General features: G+C 35.7%; 1 protein-coding gene across 4 annotated transcripts in view; it reads right to left on the reverse strand.

Annotated features, from left to right (window-relative positions):
* SMYD3 (SET and MYND domain containing 3) overlaps nt 1-23357 on the reverse strand; it is a 379837-nt gene that overhangs the window by 305793 nt on the left and 50687 nt on the right. For 3 of the 4 annotated variants that reach the window (XM_058800809.1, XM_058800810.1, XM_058800811.1), the window contains 2 exons: nt 22770-22827; nt 18285-18421 (listed from right to left, as the gene is read on the reverse strand). In XM_058800809.1, coding sequence (XP_058656792.1) covers nt 18285-18421; nt 22770-22827 — 195 coding nt within the window. Of the gene's footprint in view, nt 1-1175; nt 1382-18284; nt 18422-22769; nt 22828-23357 lie in introns of those variants that run through there. The other variant, XM_058800812.1, reaches the window with a different exon arrangement.

Below are 23357 nucleotides of genomic sequence, written 5' to 3' on the forward strand. Positions count from 1 at the left end.
ACCTTTCATTGTAATTATTGATTGATCATCTTTATAATGAGAAAAAGATACTGTGGCATTAAAATAGAGCAAATATTAAAAATAACTAAAACAAAACTGAACAAACAAACTCCCACAACACATTTTTTATACTAAATACACCAAAAAAGAACAGCAAAAATATAGACTGGTGCTAGGTATTATTCACTTGCTTATAAATATAACTGCTAAAATTTTAACCAACAGCTCTATATTCTCATCTAAAGACCTGCTTTATGTAGCAGGCATGTAAATCATTTCTGTGAAAGGACAAAAATAATTTATTTGTTTCCCACATAAAAAATCAAATGCAGATCATTTCCACCTATTGACCACAAAATCCACATTATTAATCATTATTGCCTCCTTGCTAGCAACCATTATAGCTTGTTTCTGGAATGTATAGAGCTGCAGTTCCCAATGCTCTCTGCTGCAATCAGCACAGCTATCTGAATTTACACCAGTTAAAAGATTTTACATGGTACAGAGAGAGCAAAGAAACACACAAAAATGAGCAGTGTACATTATAAGGTTTAAGATTCACAGTGATTGCTACAATTCCATGTATCATTTAATATCCACCCTGTTTAATACCATTATCTATTTATAAGATTTCTATGCATTTGAAACACATAAGATTTAATTATCCTGTGTTAGGGAGTTTTAATTCTTAGCTTTATGAATGTGAGTTGACACGGGAATTCTAGCAGCAGGCTCACAGATCATCAGTTTACTTTCGATAAACAGGATTAACAAATCATCATTTAAGGACAGCTATTCCAGGTCTAAACAAATGTGGATGTGCAAGCAAAATAACATGTTTCTGACCAGCCCACACCAGAGTCTTTGTGAAAATGGGTAGTAAATACACAGAGTGAGAGGGATCTTTCCACCCATATACCCATCCCAGTACCCACCAACCTCTGCTTTAGGAATTTCCTGAGCCAAAGGCTGTATTCATTTTAAAACTGACAGTGACTTGTTTTTCAAATCAGCGGACCAGCAGTCACACTAGTCTAAGACATGACAAATCCGATGTTACCTTCTCCCCTCAGGCCTCAACTTTTGATCTCTGACTTCTTACAGCTAACACTACTACAGCAACACAGCATTAGAAACACAGGATGAAACAGCTCCTGCAGTTCCACCCAACTTACCAGAGACTGATGAAGTAGAAATATCATGTCAGAGCAGCCAGATGGTACCACTGATGAGGGAGAATATTCCAAAGTCCAAGGTAACAGCTGTCAAGGCGAACCTGCCAACTCAAAACTTGTCTGTAGCTACCCAGCCTCTTGGATCCAATGCATATGGACCAAAAATAAATAAAAATCACAAAATGAAAACCTTTACTTGTCCTTTTCTGCTCCTTCTCTCTCCCACCCCCCACTCCTCTCCAGCTTTTCCTGTATCTTCTTATCTACAACAGGGAAAGTGAGGATCACAGCTCAGCTGCAAGAATAAATTGCCATTTATTCTGTACCAAGCCAATCCAAAATATTTTTAATTCAGTAAAAATGTTCTATAGCATCATAGAACATAGATCAGATTCTCATAAATCTCTTTGTCTGCTTGGTATAGCAACAAAACCAGTGAAAATCTCAAAATTTAAAACACTAGGTGTTTTAATCCTTTTATAAAGGCTTCATTAAAGCCATTTGCCACAAGATCCAAAGCTTGTTTACTATGAAATGCTACATAAAATGCAACTGGAACAGTAGCCCTTTTTTCATTGATCTGATATCTCCCAACCTGAAGTTAACTGGGAGAATAGGAAAAGGCCACCCAACCCCTTATTTCTGCTTTTCTTGAGTCTTTCCTCTAATCTGGTGAAGCAGTTTCTTGGTCTTCTACTCCCACCTTAAGAACAGGTACTGTTTTCTGTATTTAAACAGAAAGGAAAAAATGGGTTGAGTCAAACATACAAGAGCTTATTTTTTTCAGGTTCAAGGTTCAGGAAATATCAATCTTTTAAATTATAACAGTATTTTTTTTTAAAGCCAATCATTACATTAATTTGATTAGATCACAATACACTGACCTAGTTAAGCTTAATTTATTTGATGGTAGCAGGCTGTTAGACAAACCAGAGCTTTGATGTGAACTAGTTCTACCCTTTTCAAACTGTTTAGTAAGAGAACAGGAACAGAGACTTTGTTAACAAAGGCCGTTTCTGAAGACTACATTTAAACACCAGTCATGTTATTCTAAACAGGCCAAATTGGCCTGCAAAATCTCGATATAGCCCCTTTTTAATAGAGACAAATGAGTTTGAAAACGAATCTATCAAAATGGATTGTGTTTAGTCAAAAACAAAAAAAACACTATCAACAACAACATCCCTTTAAAGAAAGCCAAAAAGTCTGGCAGCTTTTAATTCATGCACAGTAACTTACTGCATCTGACTTTCCCAGGGCAATCCCAACCCTGCAATTACCCAGCAGTCACAACTAGTTTTCCGAACAAAGCTGAGCCTACACAGAAATACCAGTTATAATAAAGATGCATTGAGATTATTCTTCCCCATGTTTTCTAATGCTTAAAAAGGAAATTTCAGATAAATGCCAAAAGAAATAAAAACTCAAGCAATTCCATCCCAGATCATGTCACACATGATCAGCATTTCCTGTTTTCTAGCTCAGCTTCCAAAGGCAATTACACTTTTTCAATTATAAGAAAAAAGAGTCCCATTAAATCTTACATCACATCTGCAACATACTATTAAAGGGCAGACATAACTCCACTGCAACCATAAAATTCATGAAGGATTTTGCTGAAATTTTCTTCATCATGTCACGTGTGAATATAACTACTGTCTTCAGAAAAGCAGCAGGGTGATAGCAAATCATGCTTAAAATAAATTGATTCTTTCTTATATTCTTGTTTTATCTCCATGCACTGGTTTCTTGACCCACATAGAGTAGCATTATCCAAAATGTAGACAGCAGTTACAAATAGCACTAATATTGTTTACTTTGTGGATTTTCTGTTAATCCAGTGACACTGCAAGAAGAGAAAATAAACACTGCAGCGCAATGTCTTCTTTATTTTATTTTGCATCATATTAAAAAAAAACGTGTTTAAATGACCTTTGGATTGCCTCTTCTGTTCTCTTCAAATCTCTCTAGCCTGTAGGAGATGCCCCTGCATCCTGACATGTTCTGCTAGCAACAATGCTCTCCTGTAGCCAGAGATTTCCAGAGGATGCAGTTCTGCAAGTATGGCACTACCAGGCCCATTCCGACAGACCAATGAGAAAGTCATCCAGATCCAAAGAGAAAGACAGACCTTTCCTAAAAGCACAGCAATACTAAAGCTGTTCATGAAGTTTAAAACATCACAATGGCTCTCCTTCTTTTCTGTGAAGAAGATGGCGCATTTCAGTTAGGGAAAAAACCCAACACTGATTTGAAGTCCTTAGGAATTCCTCTGTAATAAATGCACCACTCAAAGAATCTCAGTATTGTTATCCTAGCCTTGGCTCTGCATGTGTGGAAGACACAACTGCTGGAAAATTATCATAATTACTTCAAGAGACTTAATTATTTATTTCACAGTCACTGACTTATTAAATTTGCTTGGAAATAAGTAAAAAATAAAGATTCTTATTTGTATTTAAATCTAACAATATTTTTCAGTTCAGGCACTGACAGTTCCTCATAACTGAGGGAGTTTCAGAAGTTCCCAAAAGCACTCATTTATTAAAACAATTTTATTCAAAGTATTTTGGTGCAATCCAAAAGCTTGGATTATTTAGGTTAGACAGGTTGCTGGCAACAGATGTTGAAGCTTAAACTCCTAGACATCAAACAAGGAATTTGTCTCATATTGGAAGGTATAAAAGGTAATTCCTCCTTCTAACTCACCAACTACTGTAGGAATACATTTGAAGTAAGTTTTCCTGGGTGACGTCCATTAATACAAATAAATGCACAATCAAATGCTGTTTAAAGGGTATCTTTTAAATCACATGATAGTGGTGAATGGATGAACCATAGCTCAACATTTTTAATTTACAGAGTACTTTCTATGCCTTATGCTTTTGCATATAAGCCTTCAGACAATTATTCAGTCATAGAACCACAAAGCCCTCAAAAACGGAAATGTGCAAGAATTAATTTGGGGAATGTTTCAGCCTCAAATGAAGCAGCAAATGAGTACATTTTCATCTGCTGCTTTTCCTTTCTCAAAAGAAGCTATCAATGATGGCTTCCCTGGCAACAAAGCACAAACACACAACATCACTGGTTCGAGCAGCTAATCAAGGACAGATGTCTCAAGAGAGCATCAAAGCAGCCTTCTGCATTTCCAAGCATGTCTTACTTTTCTACAAATAAAAATATCCCTATAGCTAGAAAATCCAGCTGAATTCTCAAAGTAAAGACATGATTTTTTATTTCCAGTGCATCTTTCTATACTTTAATTACAGGTTCCCTGCCAGTTTAAATAAAGGAGCAGAAACATTTGCCAGAGCCATATGGAAGCATCAAAGAGCAAGAGTGTTTTCTTGGGAAATACTTCTAAAGTGGTTTTCATCCTAACTTCCAAAGTACTCCAGCATTCCTTTACGATGCTGAGTGCCTTAACTTATAATAAACACATCAATAATATTTTCAAACTGATTTCAGAGTATTCTGGCATAAAGTCAAGCTTCATTAAAGGTCTTCTCTAGGGTTTCAAAGATCATAGACTCTCATGTCCCGTTCTGTAGAACCTACACACACAGAAGTCTTGTATCATCTCTAAGACTTCAGTGCCATTTTCCCTAGAAAATGCATCTACATCAATAAAACCCCAGGCAATCCTGATTTCAGTTACCTTTCTTTTCCATAGCAACATATGTCTGTTACATAGATGAAACAGCTTATTGAACAGATTATTGAAAACTTTTTACAGCATATGACTACAGTGCAACATTAATTAGTAACACTTTAATAATAGCAGTGCTAATTAATTCTTCCTAACCTATAGCAAAACAGCATGTGCAATGCTGTTAGTGTTATCATTCCATGGTGTACTTTTCACACTGAACATACATTGTGCTGATCATAATTCCAACATAACATCTCCCAGAACACAGAAGAGCTAAGATGGATATGTGGAGGCAGATTGATTTACCAAGACAGAATGACATGTGAGCAGATGCAGGCAGCTTCTGGCAACAAATCAGTGTGGGAAAAATTCAAGTTTTTTTTCCCTGATTGCTCTTAAGAAGCAATAAGTACATTGACATCTTGTCCCAAATTCCATTAAATTAATGATGGGACTCTCAGTCTACTCAAATCTCAACACACAAGGCTAAACACAAGGTCACAGGGTCAGAATGGACACCCAAGTCACACAGCATATATATAAACACATGATCAACACACAGATCTGCAATCTGGACCACAAAAGTAGACCACCATCACTACGTAAAATTATCTTTCAGCCTTAAAAATCTTCCAGGCATTTGGGATATAAAATCTCTTGATTTTCTTTCACATTGACCCAGTCATAAAATCAGTGCTAGTGAAAGCAAAGCAAAATTAACTATTTTTAAAAAGCTAGTTGATTTTCAAAAAGACCAAGTGAACACTGGAGGATCCCATCGCCAGATCTTCTACCATATCCTTTTTCCTAAGAACTCAGCTTTACTTGGAACAATAAATCAAAGTCACTTTGCCTCACTATTCTAAATTCCACAATTGATCATTACCTGTATTTAATCAACATCATTTGCTGTCATGAGTTAGAGGAGTCACCTGCCCTCCTTCTTGAAGGTACTCCAAATTCTATGTGCAATTTTGATTCTAAAAGGTGACACTCAGAACTTCTCATTTGCTAGTAGTAGCACCATAACAAGTAAGCAAATTTTGTTGGTCTAAAAAAGTTCTTTCTGCCATAAAGAACAAAGACAACTAACAGCTGCCTGCTGAAATGGCAGATGTACAAGAGCTACCCATTGGAAAGATGAGACACCAGGAGAAAACTTGCCAAGCTGCAAAAAGACACCTTAATTCATATTGCTACATTTAAAAAAATCATTTCATGAGACCCAATGAGATTTCTAATCACTAAGAATATTAATTATAGAATTATCATTAGACAATCAAGCATTCTCAATCCTAGCTCAAGTTAATATCAATTGCCATTGAATGACAGTATGTAACATACTCCTACCTTCACATCTTGGAAAGCTGACTGTGAGAACTTTGGAGTAAAACAGTTCAGGAGAAGGCAGCAGATAAATACAAATTACTGCTATTATGTGCTTGTTTGATTCAACAAGCTGCATGCAACCAGCTTCATCTTATTTCTGCCTATGCACCCTTCTTCCCCTTCACCACAGCAATGCAAAAATGGAGTCCAGAGAAATCTCCTCAAACTGCACACTGAAAACAGAGCTCCAGTCAAAGGGGTATCAGGGTGATTAAAATCATATAGTGACATATATTCACAGCTTCCCACTTCCCTGATGTGTACAGGCTAATGCCAGCAAAATAATTAATATAGAATATGATGAACTACAAAAATTAGTAGGAATTCACCAGCCTCTCATCACCTCCACTTCTCACTTACGCACTCACTTAAGTTTCTAGAAATACCTGTATGCTTGTTCCCAAAAACCACCAAGAGATGCTCTGACAAAAAACAATGCTGCTCAAATGTTGTCTCAGACCTAACTGGAAAACACCACATTCCCTTATAAGCAGGCTTGTTTTTCTCTTTCTGTGCCTTTCTTATGAGTCTTCACATTCCTCTCACTCATCTCATCTAGAAATTGAATGAATAGAAAATTAAATTAGCAAATGTAATTTCTTGTGAATCTACCACAATTAGATGGTAGTAAAAAGAGTTACTAGAAGTCATACAATTTTGGATCTACTAAACTGGGCTGCTCAGTTTGCTTCTATCATGGACAGGGTTGCCAGCATAAATTTTATTTATTCTGTTGTCTGTAGCGCAATTCCTTGATTTGAAGATAAAAAATTTCAAAGAATACCATGCTTGCAAAGTTGATGTGTATATACTTACACTTCTCCCAAACAATAGGTTACTTCGTGGTCAAAAACCTCTTACTGCTGTGGATACTCCAGCTCTTTCAGTTTGCTTTTCTAGCAGATCTCTACCAATGCTGATTCTCAGCAGCCACTGTTAATTCATTTCAAGTATATTGTTTTAATAGGAGATGGTTAAATGCACTTATTCCTGATTTAACTATCAGGTACAAGGATGATAAGACAACAAGCTGAATTCTCTTCTTGGTCATTCCTGCCATCACAGCTCTGGAGTCAGCCTAGGTACATCATTCAGGCAATTGGACAAATTTTGGTCCTCAGTAAGCCGACAGAATGGGGGCAAACTGATGAAGTACTGCAGTAAACTTTATTACTGGAGCTTTTCAGAACTATGGCTTTCCAATCAAATGAACTGGAACTCACATTAGAAATTACCATCTGACTGTCTGATATGTCTAAAAAGATAGTTTAATGGAAAAAAAAAGCTATGAAATGAGAAAAAATGATCTTGTATAAGTAGGACAGCAAATTATGTTGGACTCATATCTGCCATTGATCCAAATCCACTAGGCAAATTCCAATACTATCATCATATTCTCACAAGCTGCTTCTTCACTACTATATGTATTTTTTATAAAACTTCAGACTGTACTTCACTTTTTAATAGGCAAAAAAATAGTCAATATATGTAACATTAATTATAAAACCTAGGTTCAGATTTATGCCATTTAAATAATCAGGCTGATGGATATTGTCTCAGGTTAAAAGAAACCCCAAAATATAAAATACAAAAAGAAGTTCAAAGTTTTAAAGTAAAGCTAGCAATTCTATGTTATTGCAACAACTTTTCACTATCAGGTCATGGAATTTTATTCATACTCATAAAGTATAAAAGCAAACATGATTCTTTCAGAACATCAGACAGCACAAATGTGCACCAATCAAGCTGCTGTTCAAATGCTGCTTTTTAATTTGAGAATGAGCTTAAAGGCTGAAATTACTACAAAATGAAAAACATGTCAGCATTACTTAGTCTACATAATTTCTGCATAGTGGAAAACCCTGATATCACAGACAACATGTGCACCCTTCTTTACTATCTTCCCAGACTAAAGACCCAAACAAACCAAGTAATTTTCACCCACAAGACTGAATGGGTGTTGACAAAGCAGTAGGTTAGCACTTCACCATTTCTATCTTTACCAGGAGGAACACTTCACCACATCCTATCTATTTACATGATGAAACTCTGACTTCAATGACTTTGTGATGGATAAAAATGTCCTTCAAAGAGTGAGCATCCAATCCACTTTCCTCTGAAAGCTGAATGGAAACTTGGCCTTGATGGTAATAGAAGAAGAAAGAAGATGAATTTTATATTTGTGAGTACAGGCAAAGCACAAGGTTTGTTGACAGACTGAAGAATATTCTTGGGGAATGTGAGATGGAAGAAAGCTTTAATCCTGCAGATTTCTATTTTAAACTAGAAAAATACTGCCAGATTTCCAAAAGTGATTGTAAAAACGTTAATAACAGCCCACAATTTCTTTAAATTCAGAAGGGAGATAAGCTCAAATCCATTATCTGCAGTATCTATGACATTAGGGACACATTTCAATGAACACATTTAAAATTTTAAAAAGCCCATATATTTTCAAAGGATCTGTAAGAAGAAATACAATTTATTGGTGATTACAGACATGAAAAAAATCTAGTCAACATTTATACAATCAGGAGAAAAGGCGGAGGAAAAAAATTAAATCACTAAGGCAAATTAGATTATTTCCTAAAGGGAATATTCCTTGATCTGCCTCTGCCAGTCAATCTACATCTAACTTATCTGGGGACAGCATGGGAACTTCCAGTGTCAGTGTGTAAGGAGAGGCAAGCAAGAAAGGTAAGACAAACCATCCTGGCAGAGTTCTTGCACCTTGCTTGCACGATCTACTGCCAGCCACTATCACAGAACATCCATAAGCACTGCCATGTACTGTCATGAAACTATTTGAGACAGCCTTTGTCAGCTCCAGGTTGCTGTGGCACAAGCTAAGTGATCTCAGGCCAGCCAAGAGTGCTACAACCACGCTGTGACAGCTGCTCACCCATACTAAAATACAGGATCAATTCAATCATGGCATTGAGCCAGTACCATGGTCTAATTGTTTCTTTCTCCATCTTATGTCTACAACAAGCTTAGGAGTAGTTTCAATGAAATAGAACATGACACCCCACAATTACTGTTAAAGCAAAAAGATATACTCATATATTGGGGAATAGGGAGAGAGAACACACTTTTCAGGACTGATTTCCATGTAGGTAGATATCATTTAATTGACACCCACTGAAATGCCTACATGAGATAGAACTTGTTGCACCCTCAATTGATACTTCAGCCATAACAGCTATTTGTCTCTACAGCATACCTTAGACAGATATTATCCTAATTTTCAGAGAGACTCTGAAGCAGCTCAGAATATAGAAAGTCAACAATAGCACCACAAATACATGGTTCCCCATCCTGTATTCCAAGAGCATTTTTCTGTATTTTTCAACTGATTATCAATCTACCATGATGTCATTCTGGAAGAAAAATAGTTTTGCGCCTCTTCATCTACTAAACATGTTGAAAAAGTCTTAGAGCTGATTAATAATCCTTCCACACAAATTCCTAGCTCTGCCACAGCCAAAACAAACAAACAAAAAATGCTTTAAGCAACCCCACTGCAGGTCATCCTAAAGATAAGGATAGACCACTTTGCTGCCAAAAACATCATAAACAGGTATCAGGCTTATTCTCCTCAATTAGAGGCCTTTAAAATTGCTGATAGAGGATGTAAATGGTTTTCATTTACTACTCAGATCTTTATTAAACATCTCCATGACCTTGTTTCATGCTGGCTTTTCCTAAACATAAAGGTACTTCACCCCACACATGTACAAATGGAGTACATTTTTTTGCATGTACTCCAATTGCTACAACCACTAAAGCTTTTGATCATTACTGCTTCCAGTTCACTTCCATAAGGGTGTCAGAAAACAGACAACAGACTGATGTATATCACTTGTCAGAGACCACTGGCTTTTTTAAAAGTGTGTTTTGTGGATATGCTCCGAGCATAATTAGGCAAATTAATGGTAATTAACATCCTGACACCTGGGTCCTTTTCAGTTCTACACTAAAATATAAAATCTAAAAAAATTAGAAAATAAATAAATAAATAAATAAATAGATGTTTAAAAACCAAACTGTTGCAAAATAGCCTACACTACCCTGCCATTTTTATCTCTAAACTGTTTTCTGCCATCTTACTACTTTCAACTTAGCCCAACAGAAGAAGCATCAAGTGAACATGAAGCATACAACTTTCCTTTCAACACCCCCCCCATGCTGGCTAGCTCCAGTCAGCAACTTTCTATCAGTTTATGCTTTTCAATTTGTGCTGAATTAACTTCCTTAAAAATTAATCTTTCTGCTTCCCTTTAGTCTTCAAGAAAAAACCCTGCTTTCCTATGACACAAAACCAAATTATTACAAATTCTACCCAACCACTCTGTGTAATATATTCTCGCTTTAAAACTCTTCTACCTCATTTTCTACACCTGGTACTTGTTATACAATTTGTAAAACAGATGGTACATACAAGTTAATGAGGGGACCCCAATTATACCATAAGTTCAATTTGAAATACTGAAATCTTACAGTTTTACTTTCACTGTAACAAGCTTTGTTAGCAAAAGCTTACATTTTAATTGTGATCATGTACTTCAATTTAAAATCTGATAGAATGGCTGAAGCCTTGTTTCATGGTCTGGTATAATATACCTTTGCTCTTCAAGGTAACTACTGTGACTGAAAATTAAGTTAATTGCCATGGAAGATTATCTCCCAAAATTATAACTCAATGAGGAAATAAAAGAAAATCACTAAACCTGAAAAATCACCTTAGACAAAAATAACTTCCTGTAGGGACTCAACTTTCATTTGGCCAAATAAAAAGAGAGGAGTCTTATCAGACTGTTTATCACCCTTATTCTAGAGTATTGCTGCAATATTTCTTCCTATTTGGTTAAAACATTTACTAATTTTTCTATAATCTCTATTTACACTATTGCTGCTAAAGCCAATGCACGGTGGTTGCCACTTTCTCTGCAATCTTAATTTCAAGCAACAACATTGAGCTAAAACAAACACAATGAGAAATACAATGCAAATCCTAGCAGCAGGATAGTACTATTTCTGCAAAATTTAAAAGATACAGCTTAAGATGTAGGCTCTTAAAAACAACTGTGCATATTCCAGTTGTCTTTACACTTGTTCATTGTTCCATTGTAGAAACAAGCAGCAGACTGTGACTGCTACACTGTGTGGTCGGACAGATGTGGTTTGGTTCTGACTGCCCTACAGAACTCTTATGAAAAGGCAGCTATAGGAACACCTTCTATTAGCCTTAGTTTTCTTACAGATACTGGTCTGGCACACAAGAAAACTATAGAGAATTGTTGCTAAATTTTATTCAAGTTCTTCTTAAGGCTTATTGGAAGCACTACACAAGTGAAAAAAGCATTACTGCCATTTAACAGACATGTTGAAATCATAGACCAATTTAAATTTAAAACGAGGTCACCATCAGATTTTCTACATACTCCTATGCTTTCAAGAGTAGCAGAATTGAAGCAAAACTAGTGCTTAGTTTTCTCATAATACATTTAGCTTTTCCCATTTCCTTTGAGTTTGTATACTGCAGAGGCTGATGTTAGCTTATTCCCCTCTTGCTAGATATGACAGCAACTCAGAATCAATAACACATGTTAGGCAAGTGATCATTCATGTTTTCTCAGTACAACTATGAACAACTATGAGAATGACTTCTGTTATGTTCCTGTGGAGTACACTGGAAAGAGAGTACACAAAATTTCTCTTGGAACTATTTTGGCAGTAACTAACACAGTATTTCTAATGATTGCAAGTCAGTTCTTCACAGTTGTGTGAAGTTTTCAATAGCTTAAAACCACAAACACAGACAAATGCAAAGTCCATACTCTCACCAAACAAAACCTTATCAACTAAATCAATAGCACTACAGGTAAAAAGATAATCAAAAATCTTATGCAGTAGACTTAATGATGGCAATAGTCAGAGATAAAGGTTCCAATATAGTTTGATGAGCAGGAACATATTCTTACAACTCTAAAACAAAAAGAAGACTAAAAAGATTAACAAACACAAATGCATGTTGAGCACCTAAACTAACCAATTTTGTTTCAGGTATTCCTGTAAATTATAAGACTTTGGCATTTATAATAAAAAGAACTATCAAAATTAAAAGGTTTTTGCAAAATAGTTTCCTGGGCCATGACTAAAAATAAATTTGTCAGTACTGGTCTTCAATTTACCATGAAACAGGGAAGCAAAGTACATTAGCTTTGAATTACACAAAGAACAACAATGGATTAATCATTGCACTTGCTTTTTTCCTGCCTCCAGGAATAAAACTTCACAGCCTCCCAATCACAGGGAAACTGAACAAGTGCATCCAGAGTTAATTAGATTAGCAAGTCTAGCATCAGAAAATAGCCTTCACCTGTATGTCTTTAACAACTCTTAACCTGCTCATAACTTTATCCTAATAATTCTTTTGATTTTCTTGATACAAATCAATTTTAATTTCCCCAATTCCAGGAATTAGGTTAACCAGTGAATCCTAAGTAAGAGTAACCTACTGAAAGCATTACTTAAGAATATCTTGACCAGATGTATCTTGTATTCCAAGGTCTTCCCAGAGAACACTGAGCCTCTAAGATCTGAGGGAGCAATGTGAAAATGAAACACACTTTATCAGTCACATCATTAACTATGTCCTTCAACTTGCCCATAAAACAACACACAAATAAATTACTATAATTTAGTATTCAGGCTTTACAAAGGCCAAATGACACTGCTCAACTCCTGGCCCTCTTCTGCCTATGCAGATCCATGCCAAAACCCTTTTAGTGAGGTTTTTTTTTAATTGGTAGTAACACCTCTAATGTTGAAAAGAAATTCTTTCAAAGCATTGAGTGGAATGAAAAATTAGAAGAACAAGTGAAAATATCTAAATTTTGAGAGGATAAATAAACAAAGAATTTTAAAGAGACTAGGACACTGCCTCTTGAGAGATACACCTCTACACTTTATAGAGCCTCCTTACTACTACTTAAGTTTAAAAGAAACCCAACTACACCAACAGCCTAAACAGACAATTGGCCTTCTGGTTAAAACTTTTTGTGGGCACAGAGACTGGACTACAGCATCAAACTTGCATTCTTCTTTACTCTTATGTCAATATCACAGACCTTAAAAAAGTGAGATGAAAATAAGTTAATCTGACTTATAAAAATTGCGCACATGTTTCTAATACATACAGATACTTTCTTTGGACTATACTAGACTTACAGCTCTACAGGCACTCAGACCTATTTTTACTCTTTGACCTGTGTCAATTCTAAACTGACCTGAAAAGAGTAGAACAGCACCTGAGAAGATAGTGGCGAGCAGTACATCCACCACCTGCATTAAAAGGACTACTCACCTCCCACATATACAGGTGTGTGACCGCTCCAGTGAACTAAAAGAATGCAGCACACCTACTTTCAAGATGTCAAGATTGGAACTGCAGGAAAGATTGAAAATTTCAGAAAGCTAAAAATTCTTTGTCTAGTTCCTATCATCCCCGATGTGGTTAAAACACTGTCCCAGAAATGAAATTTTGCACAACAAAAGAGTTAGGGAGACTGCTATTTCAGGGTACCATCTCTGGTCTATGTGTTGCCTTTTTCCCAACTTGGAAATGAAACCCAAGATAATTTTAGTAAGAAGGCAATATAAAAGAGGATCTTTAATGGAGGCCTCCAGGGGCAGTCATGGAAAGATGTCCACAAAAACCCATCCCCATAGAGATGAATACATATTTATAGGTTTTAGGAAAATAGCATAATTGATAGAAAGCACCAATTAGGAGGACAAGTGGTGATTCAATTTCCCCTCCAGATCAAGCCCTTCTCTGGAGTCCCCGCTCAGCACTAGTTGTGCTTTGTCCATGAGAATGCATTTTGAAGAGTTGTTCTTGGCTTTGGTTCCCAGGAAGAACTAATCACTGCGACCTTGTACTTCCCAGGGCTTGGAGATCTGGAATTTTCTGCTTAGGGAAAGGCCATGGAAAATTACAGGGAAAATTAGCCACCAATACAATAGGCTACAGAGCTACAAACATATGTGTGAAAAATGCAGAGAATGTATAAAAGGTAAAAAAAGGCAAAACCCAAAATGGCATCATACGGGGTTCCCTAAAATCTTAAATCCAGCATCCTTTCCCAAAAAGGTTTACAAACAGTTTCGTCAAAACATCCTCTAGAAAACGTCTTTCCAATAAAATTCTAGTTTAAGTTTATTAAACTGCCCTAGAAGTCTGCTTGCAGCAGTTCATTCACTGTCACTGGATTTTATCTTACTGCTAGTTAAGGCAGAGGTGGCCTATACTTTATTATTATTATAAATGCGAGGACCTGAAATTAGGAGATCTTTAAAATGGCTATTATACTAGCACACATCAGAATCTCTTATTTCTCATTAATTGGAAAATAAATCTTCAAACTGTTTCAAAATGCACAAAAAGTGAATTCTGACAAAGTATGAGTAGTTGCACTTCTAGGTAAAACACTAAGCCTATATTTGGTCTAAAAGAAGTCATGATTCCTGCCAGTAGAGTCACTCACAAGTTTATGATATGTACAGAGTTTATTCAATGTCTTAAAGAGGTTCACATTGTTCGGTCTGCTAGTATTAAAAGAACCATAAATGTATACAAAAATTTAATTCTTTATCCTGCATCCATTAAATGTCTCAAAGGACTCCAGGCCACCTCCTCACACATGTAAGTAAAAGCTGAAGAATAAAAAGCAAGGACTGATTTTATCTCAAGGTTATGGAAACATCATTAAACCATAAAACCATGCTGTCAAAAATTTATCTTGACATTAGAAAATGTCTCAGTGGAGTTAAAGCCTTACCACATAATTAGCTGCAGATAATTCTGTTTAATACTGAGGATCAGAATTTTAAAACAGTCACAACCTTGATAAATGGCACGTTAAATAAACTGAAGCTTGCAAAAAGTGATCAGATAACAAAAATGAGAAAATTCAACTCCAGCTAAAAGGACAGTCGGTACAAAACCAAACTGTCTAGTAAGGACAGGGCAACACTGTCAGAAAGGTAGGTGCATAACCCTTCTGAAACACCTCTCCATCCAGTACAGCTGGTATTTTCCACAGATCTCATGCAAACTAAAGATACATTGGGGTGAAATTCTGCCCCCATGGAAAGAAACAACAAAATTTCCTTTGATTTTCAGTGGGAAGTTTCTACAATTGAGCACTCAGGAGGATTCTCTGCCTATTAAGCATCACAAGCAAGCGAACAAAACTATAATGAATTTTCACAAAGAGAAGAGCAGTGGACAGCCTAGGAGGAGGACTGTTTAAAAGAGCTTCCGAGAAGCTCTTTTGACCTAAATCAGGTTGGAGATTTTCCAAGAACTATCTGGAATATAGTCACCTCACCACAGGATAATTTTTCTCTTTTGTCTGGCAGCCTGTTTATTTTCCTTCTTGAGAATCCAGCATCAAACAGAATAAAAAATGACCTTTGACTGGATCTTTTTGTGGCATGCAATGAAAGAACTGATCCAAAAAAGTTCAATGTTCGAATAAGCACCTACTGAACTTGAAAGGAATGTTGGAAGTGATTGGGAAAACAAGATTACATCTTGAAGTTATGTATCTGTAGTATTTCTTTATTCTATTGACCACAGAGGGAAGTCATCACAGCTGGCCTTCTTTGGAGTTCTACTACAGAGAAGAGACTGCAAAAGTCATATCAGAGACTTTACAGTTCCCAAGTCCTACCTTTTACCTGCTGAGAATAAGCATCCCTACTCAGCTTTAAAAAAAAAAAAAAATTTGCATGGACATGTAATCTTCCAAAGAACATTCCATGGGAATGGCAGAAAACATCAGCTGCTACCTGCCTAGGGATGGGGAAATACCAAATTAATATTTTAATACACTATCACACTCATAACAAACTTGTCTGACAACCAAATTGGGAAAGCTGTAAAATGCCACATGGAAAAATTAGAGAGTGACAACAAGGTCTTACAAAAAGCTTGACAGTTGTGCTTGACTCAACTCTGAATAAGATTCTAATTTTACTCATGCAAAGCACATGGCTGTTGACTGCTCTTTTCTCCCAACCACTCACCTGTCCAGTCAGATTCTCCTATCCCTTCTGCCAGTTCTATTTACTATTAACGATATCAAGTATGTGTACACAGGACAGGTCTATGTCATTTGCTTTCCATTTTCCCAGAGCAGACTATCACACAGACTAAGCAAAACCAGCAAAAGAAGGAAATGAGCCCTAGTTTAATGGACAAAATAAACCACCCCAAAACAAAACCAACTTAGAACTCAGTACTTGGCACTACATTCAGTACAGTGGGGAAAAATTCACAGTCAACATATAAAAAATATCTTTGTGACTCCAAAGCTACAGTAGGGCAAATGTTGTCATTAACAGGAGCACTGCCAGTTCTCCAGTTAACAAAACAGGGATCTGGGAAGTCTTGGCTTTCACTCTGCCCTTGATGGCCACTTACACCTCCTTGGTAATACAAGGGAGGGGAGAGGAGGGGCACATATGTGCACATGCCTGTGCATGTGTGCACATAAAAAAATTAAAAACCTTCTGCACGTTCTTCACCACTGTTTCAATGTGTTTAGTACTCATCACACTGTTTCTGCAATGCCACATGGCCATTCCCCATCTTAAGCTTATTATTATGTAGGAGGCAAAAACATTTAGAAAAAACTTCTTACAAGCTGCAACTCAGTTCAAACTGAGTAGGCAGTGATCATCTTCTGATAATCAGTTTTATCTTCAGTTGCACAAATTCTCTACACCAGATAACACAATGTACATGTTTCATGTGAAATGCATCTGACAAAGCCCAGGCCAAACCAGCATGCCAATGCAAGACAATAAAACAGCTTGAGTGGAGATGAGGTAGTACTTAAAGGGTTTTATCTATGCAGCCTTTGGACTGGGTCTATTTCAGACTATGTGATTTTTCAGGGTAAAATTGCACCTTTGCATCACAGCAGTCTAACCAGCAATTAAAAAAATCCAGAAAAACAACACAGTTGATTAAATTGCTCCTATTCTTGTCCGCAGGAAAAAAAAAAAAGTTTTTTTAACTGTGCAAACAGACTTTTTTTAAATGTTAAAAAAATAATTTATAGCATTTTTATTTTATTTCTCCCAAAGAGGCTCTTTCTTTTAATTACAGCAGAAAAAAAATTATATTTTGGCTTACTTCATAAGATTACACTTACTAAAACAACCAAAATGTAAATAAGATAAATCTTATGACAGAATTTGTAAGAATCAATTAGAAATCAAAAAAATTAAATGGAGTTAAAACTATGAGTACTCTTCACATAAAATATTTCTGAGCATTGTTTGAATTTAGCTTCCTGAATTGAAATCAAAAAAATTAAATGGAGTTAAAACTATGAGTACTCTTCACATAAAATATTTCTGAGCATTGTTTGAATTTAGCTTCCTGAATTGAAAGTAAAAAAACATCTATACCAAAAGACAACAATATTTACTTAGTAGCACAATAGGCATTTTACATACTGTGGAATCTAATTTTAAATACTTTATATGTCACCTTTCAGAATAAAAAATGCACAAGGCTTCTAGAAAAAGCAGCTTGTAGGATACAACACTATCACAAAAACTATACTTCTAGATGACCAAGTCGGATGGGAGGATATCTACAAACATATTTCACTTTGCAGAAAAAATTTAGGCTGAAGAGTGATGTTATATATTCTTCATTACTGTGAAAAAACTACTCAGGTTGATTGACTGAATTATATTTGAACTTTCTTGGTGTTTTTCTCACCCAACAACTTTAACATGATAATTTTAAAAAAGGAAAAGAAAAAAAATATCTTCTGGCTACTGCTTTAATTTTGAAGTGTTGCAATTAAAGTTATACTTCTGCTTAAATATTGACTGAATAAAAAAAATTAGTTTGAATCCACTTTGTCATATATCACACTGTGAATGTATCTACTGAACTCCCACTCAGAAATAAATCGTGAACACGAGGAAAAGATAATTTATGAGTTGTCAAGTAACCAGATTTTAACACTTACTTTTGTGAAGATCTGAAAAAAGTCAATTGCAGGTGGCAGTTGAGACTCATCTTGTATCTCAGTTTTCAAATACAGTTGCAAAGTCTGCACAAGGTGCCTGAGGCCATCTTTCATTTCTTCACTTAACCGTTCAGTGTCTTATTGGGGAAGGGAAAAAAAAGTAGACCATGTCATAAACAGAACATTTCACCAACATTTTGAAAACATCCAATGGCAGCCATACAGTCTAGACATTTCCAGTCCAGGAATTAATCTTGACAGAGGGCAATTTTGACAGAGGGCAGACATTTCTCATTTTTTGTGACAGTTACCTATCAACACACAGTAGAGTTTATCAGGTTGCTACTGCCAAATCATATGAATGAAACAGCAAGTTAAAGATCAAAAGCCAATAGATAAAGCAGATGTGTAAGCAGATGTAAGACATTACATACAAAAATTAGGCATCTGGGTTTGTAACATTAACCACATTAGAAATATTCTTGGAACTTTATGCAGCAGTACATGCTTTTATACTGCATTCTCCATAGATGCATCAGAAACACTTTATGCCAGCAGATGAAACAGAAAAGTATTTATGAACAAAAGGTATTTCATACAGTGCACCTGGTAAACAATGAATATGAAAGAATAATAAGTAAATATCACTTTATTATAAAGCATCTTTATTGATGTTTTTCAGATAGAAATCCTGAAGCAGAAAGAATCACAGTGCCTCATTTTCTAATTAAGTGATTATGCATGCATCAGGTCTCTGATAACAAAGAAAGTGAAACTGCTGCTGCCCTAGCAAGTTCACTGCCTGACTACCTGCTTCACACTTTCTTTTTCCTACCAGTTAGTACAAAATGGAGAATGTGAAGCAGAACATATTAAAACACCAGTCTATAAAAAAAGGCAGAGATTTATCATGCACTATGAATCAATTTTATCTCTGCATAATGGCAAACTGTTATTTTATTATAAACATCTGTAGATGCTCACAGCACTACCCAAGTGCAATTAACAGTGTGGATGTGTGCAGGTGATTTTGTAAGCACGAACGAATGTAAATGTTAGAAATTCAGACATGTATGTATTTCATAATGTACAAAAAATCTCTGGTATAGAAAAATATGGTATCTATGAGGACTGTGCCTTCAAGAGAAGCAGCAAATGTCTAGATGACTGAAACAATCAAGTTTAAAAAATATAAAAGAAAAATTATAAGCACACACTTGTATTTCTTATATAATATCCCTTTGAAAACAAAAACGTTTTTTCCTTCAAATATAAATATTCAACACAACATGCAATTTAGCTCAAACTATCTATAATACATTACAAAATGCATTATAACATAGAGAGGAAGGCATGGTTTGTTTCACTATTGGCAAATACAATAACCCGGGACTAAAGAAGAGAAATCATATAAGGAGCAGGTTACAAATGGACACTGTAGCTTAGGACAGATGTGAACATGAATACCAAAACCAACTGGAACTTCAGGGACAACTGATAGAGATGGAAGCAGAATGCAATTATCCACACTAGAATCTGTCCAGGACATCAGAGCTAATGATCCAGAAAAAAATCCCATGGGAATCTTAATGGAAAATGATCAAGACCTGGTTTTCCAAGCACATTAAAAAAAGGCCAAAAGCAAAATGAGATTAAATCTGTGTCTCTTTTCAAATTTTGTTTTTAAGGAACATTTTAAAATTGTTTAAGAAACCTGGTGTGGGAGACAAAATGCAACAAAAGTCTATGAAAAAATTTCTAAATAAGGCATGGGGATTTAGTTATGTAACTCTGATTCTTACACAAGTAAAGTAGCAAAATATCTGCCCCATAATACAGCACACAAACTATTTTCTGAACACTGAGTCTTGGTAAGTAAAAACAAAGATGATTTCTGAATTGTTGTAACATAGAGAGATCCCAGAGAACTAAGCAAGGAAGAAATTGTCTTAAGATAAATGAGAACTAGCAAAAGTAACAATGCTCAGAGAGACCCCTCCTACTTAATCTGAGTTTCAGGACATATAGAGGAATTTCAAGGAACTATGGAGATTGGAAAAGAACTTCATAAAGGGCTGGATGCCTCCACATGCTTTGTGGTTTTTCATGTATTATATGTTTTAGCAGATAATTACTTAAAAAGTGTTTAAACTTCATACACCTCCATTCAGTTTATATGCCTACCACACTAAAACTCAACCAGCAGTATAAAGTAATGTTGAAAAGTAATAATGTAAAGAAAATGAGACAGCATATGCCAATAATAATTTTCAAAAATAAAATATTTTGGAATTAGAAGTGGAAGGGAAAAACCCAAAAAAAAAATTAAAATAGTATCAATGGGAATTCTATCACATTTCTAATTAGTGTTGAAACATTATCTTCTATTACAAAGATGCTTCCTGAAAATGTTTTTGTTTCAGATTACAGCCTGTATTCCCAGTTCATGTGATTCTGTTCAGAGAAATCTTTTCTCCTACATACATAGACCTCTAATGTAAATGCATTTCTGATTCTCCTATAGATTCCATTAAGTACCCAAAGAAACAAAAGCTTTATCAACACCATTCATAAATTGTGCAGCAAACAGGGAAATTGTTAATAAATAACAGGAGCTTTTGGAGCATACAGAGCCAGCAAAAAAACATCATAGCTACTACAAATTCTCACACCAACCTAAAACACTTTTGGATTTTTTTCTCCAAAACCACAAAGACCATCTATTCACTCTAACAAGGAAGCCAGGAAAACAACACAAGTAAAGAGTCAGCCAAAACCTTTACATAAGATTATGCATAGGCCATTTGTACTGTAGCCTGAAGTACCGTGTTCAGCTAATGTGTCAATGTCCTAAACACTTGGTGCTGTGGGGTTAAGAAGATTCCACAGGAATTGTTACTAAGACTCAGAGTAAGAACAGATGAAACACTACATGTGCATGTCTCATTTGTCTTCTCCTCAACTAACTGGTTATGTACCAGTTATTTCTGCATCAGTGAGAGGACAGTCATCCCATCTGTATCACAGGCCATATCGTCATTTCCTTCAGAATGAGAATTTTAGCAGAAGCTTCTGGCCACTCTACAGACTTTTGTACCATCTATCCATTGCAGCTCAGGCCTGTTCAACACAAAGCTTCTCTCCAGATAACTTATCACACTATTCCCCCTGTCTCCAGTCAAGTCCAGGAAAGCTGAGATCATCTCCTGAAGGGGACTGAGAAACCAGTTTGTTGGTTGGAACAATCAGTTACAAAACAATCTTTGCCCACATTAGAGACAACTGCTGTACAAGTGATCAATATTTCATTTTTAAATGGAGACTCTTGCAGTCCAGTTCCTCCTGCACCACCCTGCAATCAGCCATTGGTATAATAAAGACACTTTCCTTGGATCCCAGCAGTGTAATGAAGCATAAAAGTCCTTAGTCCACATCATTTTAACATAATTTGAAGCATCTGTTTTCCATAAACCTTTGTGACACAAATTGAGAATATCCATTGCAGAAAATCACTATGTTTTAAATAACTGAAATCTATCCATTTTAATTTGCTGCCTAGTTAAAGTCTTTTGCCCTTGCAGTTCAAGAGAAGGCAGCAGAATGTCAGGGTGTTCAGAAGTAAAATTAATACTATGTGTTGCATTTTTTGTGTTTATACGGGTACTATACCAATTGATTAAGCTGGTTTGTAGTCAAAACTCTAGATGATACTTAAAAACATTGAGGTAATCAAAATATTCACATTACTCTCCACAAAATCCCTCTAAACAAAATACAAAAATGAACCGAGGATGTATTTCTTCCTTTCTAAGTCTTTAAGATGCCACAAAATACGGAAAAAACATTGCCTATTTCAACATTTGCTCCGCTGAGAGCATCTTTTTCTACCCAAGCAGTTGAAATTTGTGAAGCCACAAAAGAAATAACTGCATCATTTCATCTTTTTTCTCTATTGAAAGGTTATGTAGAAGAAAAACATACATATATCCCTTTTAAATTTAACATTCTTTCCTGTTCCTGGAGGTCATTTCAAAGCTTTATGCAATAGTACATAAGTATTAAAAAAGTAAAACCTCAGTGTAAAAGTATATGTACTATTGTCTATGGATGTAGAAATATTGACACTGTATGTAGTAAGGCAGACATTGGCTAAATAAAACAATGAGCAGGCAAGATATTCATTGTAAAATGCAAAAATAAAAATACTAAAGCAAAAAAAACCAGGAAGATTTTGCTTCAAGACAACAGGCGTGTTTTCCCTTTTATCTTTGAAATAACTGTGCTTTCCCACAGAGCAAACATTCAGAAGACTTTTTGTCTTAGATTCTGTTACTCCACAGAGCAAACATTTAGAAGACTTTTTGTTTTAGATTCTGTTACTCCACAGAGCAAACATTCAGAAGGCAAGCTGCAAGAAAATCAGATGGCCCTTTCATAAAGCAGACCTAGGTAGTATTTCCCAAAGTCTGGCTGGCAATTACTTACTTGACTGAAGATCAGAAAAAGAGTAGAGTTTCTCAGAAGGGCATACTGATTGTCTGAGCTGTAGACAAAAAACAGATAATTAACACTCACATAGCATGTTTTATCCTGCAAACACTCTACAAGACTGATTATTCCATGTGATAAACATGTAAGATAACCAGGTAAGGCCAACAGCATTAACATAAATCCAGGATTTTGCATAAACTATCCTAAAAATTAAATTTCTTTGTTGTTATTAGACTTCCTACTCATTTTGAATTTTTTTAACACTTTGGCAGCTTACCTTTAGTAACTTACTTTAGCCCTTTAGAGCATAATTGAAATCAGATTATGAGTTTGTAGTTTCAGAGTTCATGTGACTCTAATTAATGCACAGTATTGCTAGGTACATATTTGCCCTTTAAAAGCTATCATGCACAAACTCTTCACAACAATGTATAAAATAAGTGTGAAATCATATTTTATCACCTCAGACCACAACAAAGGCCTGCACTTTTATCCAACACATACAGCATCATAGCAGGTTCAGCAAAAAAATGAGCAAATCCCTTTTGATTTACAATCCCACACATTTATAAGCTGCTTAAA

Source organism: Ammospiza caudacuta, chromosome 3 (assembly GCF_027887145.1).
Source record: "Ammospiza caudacuta isolate bAmmCau1 chromosome 3, bAmmCau1.pri, whole genome shotgun sequence".
Lineage (NCBI taxonomy): Eukaryota > Metazoa > Chordata > Aves > Passeriformes > Passerellidae > Ammospiza > Ammospiza caudacuta.